Below are 5,000 nucleotides of genomic sequence, written 5' to 3' on the forward strand. Positions count from 1 at the left end.
TAGTTTGCTGTAATGATTTTGAGTGACGTAGTGTACATTTTGCTAGATGCACTTTGGGGACGTGATCCTGTATGCAACGGTAATGTTATTGTGGTGTTGCTGACCTCCCTGTGGTGTTTTTCTCCCTGCAGGAGAGAGTAGGAGAGCCCTTCTTCCTGCTGTTGTGTGCCATTAAACAACAAATCAACAAGGGCTCCATTGACGCCATCACGGGCAAGGCCCGCTACACCCTCAATGAGGAGTGGCTTCTGAGAGAGAACATTGAGGCCAAGCCACAGGTCTGTGGTCAGCTGGGGGTGGGGGGGGGGGGGGTCAATGGATCTAGGAACAGATATAGAGTGAGAGGTGAAAAAATTGAACTTATAGGTTAAGAGAGACACTAAAATGTAATGTAACAGTCAACAAAGGAAATAACATACGGTATGAAATTCGGGATTATTAATTAGTTCTTGTGATGTCAGGGCAGCTGTGTGTTTAATTCTCTCTGACTCTCTCTCTCTCTCTCTCTTGTGTGTGTGTGTGTGTGTGTGTGTGTGTGTGTGTGTGTGTGTGTGTGTGTGTGTGTGTGTGTGTGTGTGTGTGTGTGTGTGTGTGTGTGTGTCCACAGAACATCAACGTGTCTTTCCAAGGCTGTGGCATGGACTCTCTGAGCGTGCGAGTGATGAACACAGACACCATATGTCAGGTGAAGGAGAAGATTCTGGAAGCCTTCTACAAGAACCTCCCCTTCTCCCAGTGGCCGCACTCGGAAGATGTTGACCTGGGTGAGCGTCCAGACTGCATCCCCTGGATGACTCCCACCTCTGGAGCTCTGCTGAAATAGTCTCTAGCCAATTAGATTATCACGCTGAGCTTCGCAATATTAGGGCTCTCCTGACATTTCCTGTTTTCTGTTTTCTGTCTTTGGGGTTGTCTACTTGCACAGCTATACTGTTTGAACACATAACCGCATGTGATGAACCCATTGCCACATGTGTATAAAATCAAGCACAGTCATGCAGTCTGCAATCACAAACATTCATGAAATGGCACTGTCATAGGGTACACAAAGCAAGATCCATAAAGTAAGTAAGTAAAGTTTCTTTTTAAAGCACATTTAACCACAGCTCACACTGACCAAAGTGCTGTACATAGTGCATTAGCTAAAGAATAATAAAATAAGATAAAATAAAATAAAATAGATAAGTAAATAAATACACATACAGATCAATGATTTAATGATTGACATCAACAGACAACACTTAATTACAGACATAACAGGGTAAGACAATTAAAACACAGGGAAGGCCAATGTAAAATGGTGCGTTTTGAGCCTGAATTTGAATAATTCAGACGTGATGAGGACGTGGTTGGGTGAGTTTGGTGAGTAAGAACTTGACTGGCCGGCTCAGAGCCCTGACCTCAACCCTATCGAACACCTTTGGGATCAACTAACAGGGATTACAAGCTCATCCGACATCAGTGCCTGACCTTTTAAATGCTCTTCTGGATAAAGCGGCAAAAAATCCAACAAACACACTTAATCATACATAATATATGTAATCCTGGAAAGCCCTCCCAGAAGAGTGGACGCTGTTATAGTTATCCTATACTTATAGATTTAGAATGGGATGTTATAAAAGTTCCTGTTGGTGTAATGGCCAGGCGTCCCAAAACTTTTGTCCATATGGTGTCCCTGACGTACTATGTTGATGTTGAACTACAACAACTGCACAATTAAAGAGAGTATTTACTAACTTGTTTGGTGTTGTCCGACCTCCCTCTCCCTCCCTCTCTTGACCGCTCCTCTCTCAGAGTGGTTTCCTAGTGGTGGAGGCAGCAGGATTCTCCAAGACCTGGACAACACCTCGGGCATGGAGGATGGAAGGAAGAAGCTGAACACTGTTGTCCATTACCAGGTCATTACCCCCCACATGTGTGTACATACAGTACATGTATGTGTATGTACATATAATATGTGTGTGTGTACATACGTGTGTGTGTCTGTACATATAATATGTGTGTGTGTACATACGTGTGTGTGTCTGTACATATAATATGTGTGTGTGTACATACTGTACGTGTGTGTGTCTGTACATATAATATGTGTGTGTGTACATACATGTGTGAAAGAGGGGATGGGTGTGAAAAAGAATTTAACCAGCTGCACTGCTTATTGTTTCTTCATTATTATTCTGTTCAGCTTCTCCCTCACCACACACACACACACACTCACTCTCACTCTCTAACACACACACACACACACACACACACACACACACACACACACACACACACACACACACACACACACACACACAGAGGGAGAGAGCTTGATGAAGTCATTGACCTTTGACTCTCTGACCTCTTATACTTAACAGATCCCAGAGGGTGCTGCTATGGCCATGAGCATGAAGGACAAGAGAGAAAACACACTGGGAAGAGGTACGAGGACACACACACACACACACACACACACACACACACACACACACACACACACACACACACACATACAGTACACACTAGGGGTGTAACGGTTCATGTATTCGTATTGAACCGAAACGGTACGGGCGTCACGGTTCGGTGCATGAATTTACACGGAGAATACACGGTATAAAAATACACAAAACTTAAACTTAATTAATGTCATGCGCAATTACTGTTAAGTAGCGAGAGTTACGGGAGTTCTTTAGTACGCCTGTTTGAGTCGTGATTCACTCGGATCTTTCACCCGTATCTTTAAATTAACCCACGAGTCGCGAGTCTCTAGTATCATTAACTCGGATCAGTTGAGTCCTACTACAATTCAATCTAAAACGATAAACAGCGCCACACACAAACCTCTTGCAACATTAGCTAGCCTATAGCCATCATATCTGCCAAAAATGTAACCATTTCGTAAGTAGGATAACCACAACTCCACAAATCAACTCAAGCGACTGAGTGAGCAGGCAGTCTGAGATAACTGGTTAACTTCCCGCAGAGCCGGGTTAGTCGGATCAGCCGGCCGGTTAGGCTACATGAGTACGAGTCGGCTACGGCTACGTTGTCATGAGTGGCTGTAGACGAGCGAGTAGCTCCTCCTCAAAGTGAAAATCAATTCCACAACAAAAGCCATTCTTCACCTCTTAAATAACATTCAATGTTCTGCATGTAGCCTAGGCATACTTTAGATTTGGTGTATAGATGTGTAGCATATTAAAATGCAATTAGGTCGCGCAGACAGTCCGAAACATTGCACACTCTTAATGGAGCTGCTTTGTATACCCGGGTTAGTCGGATCGCTGGGCCTGGCGGTTACGTTATGAGTGCGAGTCAGCCGAATCAGCCGGATACGTTGTCATGAGTGGATCAGTAGACGAGCGAGTAACTCCTTGTCAAGGTGAAAAGCAAATCCACAACAAAAGCCATTCTTTCACTTCTGAAATAACATACAATGTTCTACACGTAGGCATAGCCTACTTTTAAATGCAATTAGGTCGCGAAGACAGTACGAAACATTGCAAGCTCTGTATGGAGCTGCTCAGGCTAGCCGGGTCAGTTGGATCTGCAGGACGGGCCGGTTACATTGTTATGAGTGCGAGTCAGCCGAATCAGCCGGCTACGTTGTCATGAGTGGATCTGTAGACGAGCGAGTAACTCCTCGTCAAGGAGAAAAGCAAATCCACAACAAAAGCCATTCTTTCACTTCTGAAATAGCATACAGTGTTCTACACGTAGGCATAGCCTACTTTTAAATGCACTTAGGTCGCGAAGACAGTCCGAAACATTGCAAGCTCTGTATGGAGCTGCTCAGGCTAGCCGGGTCAGTTGGATCTGCAGGGCGGGCCGGTTACGTTGTTATGAGTGCGAGTCAGCCGAATCAGCCGGCTACGTTGTCATGAGTGGATCTTTAGAGGAGCGAGTAACTCCTCGTCAAGGTTAAAAGAAAATCCACAACAAAAGCCATGCGTTCACTTCTGAAATAACATATATTCTGCACGCATAGCCTACTTTAAAATGCAATTAGGTCGCGAAGACAGTCTGAAACATTGCAAGCTCTGTATGGAGAGTAGGCTAGCCAGTGGATCAGCCAAGCGGGCCGGTTACGTTGTTGTTATGAGTGCGAGTCAGCCGAATCAGCCGGCTAGTTGTCATGAGTGGATCTGTAGACGAGCAAGTAGCCTAGTTTCTACTTGTGTCAAGGTGATAATAATAATAGGCCTAATGAGAATAGTAGTAGTAGTAGTAGTAATAATAATAATAATAATAATAATAATAATAATAATAATTTAGTCACTGCAGGGCATTTCTATGTTCCTGTTTCTATGTCTACATTGAAAGTCAATTGCTTAGGCTAAGACAATAAATAAACAGTCTGGCTCAAACTGCTTTCTTTCCCGTGAGTGGGTGGAGGTTTTGATGCTATTATATTAGGCTATTTTATATTATATTATATTATGTTATATTATATTATATTATATATGATATTATATTAGTCTACCTAACATGATATATGTATAGCTATGATTAATAGGCTAATAATATTAGTTGCCTAGTATTAGCTGCCTATAATACCTATTAGAATAGATTCCTAGTAGCCTACTATTAGTATATAGTAGTGGTAATAAACATTGTAGCAGAGTAGCATTAGACCTAGGCAAATTTTCTATTGTTAACAAAACAACACTGGGGCTGAACTGGGACTGAATTTCTTTGCGATTTAGCAATACTGACTCAAGTGACTCAAGTGACTCGTTCAACCCGGATCAGTTTAGTGAGTGACTCAGAATAACCCGGATCCTTAAAAGGAATCGAGTTTAACAGGCCTATTCTTTAGCGACACCTAACGCTAATCTGTAGCCTCGCCTTAGCTCTGAAGCTCTGATTGGCGCCTATGTTTTTTTTGTCAGGTCGTCGGTGGAGTCCATCAGTCATTAGCAGCACTAAGGTTAGACCCACAAGAGTTAGAGGATCCGCTGGTCTCTTTAAGATCGCAAGTTTAAGAACTTCAGTTACAGTAACGTTAGTACAGGCGA

The 5,000-nt window shown here is 43.1% G+C and overlaps 1 protein-coding gene across 1 annotated transcript in view; it reads left to right on the plus strand.

Moving 5' to 3' along the window:
* Window positions 1-5,000, plus strand: part of plxnd1 (plexin D1) — a 59,366-nt gene that overhangs the window by 44,073 nt on the left and 10,293 nt on the right. The window contains exons 26-29 of the mRNA XM_076266052.1: window positions 132-278; window positions 608-764; window positions 1,795-1,898; window positions 2,361-2,424. Of these exons, the coding sequence (XP_076122167.1) occupies window positions 132-278; window positions 608-764; window positions 1,795-1,898; window positions 2,361-2,424 (472 nt within the window). The remainder of the gene's footprint in view (window positions 1-131; window positions 279-607; window positions 765-1,794; window positions 1,899-2,360; window positions 2,425-5,000) is intronic.

This window comes from Alosa pseudoharengus, unplaced genomic scaffold (assembly GCF_046254945.1).
Source record: "Alosa pseudoharengus isolate Yale_2024_CS ecotype anadromous, Long Island Sound unplaced genomic scaffold, YU_APseudo_1.1 YU_APseudo_1.1_scf_4, whole genome shotgun sequence".
NCBI classification, from domain to species: domain Eukaryota; kingdom Metazoa; phylum Chordata; class Actinopteri; order Clupeiformes; family Clupeidae; genus Alosa; species Alosa pseudoharengus.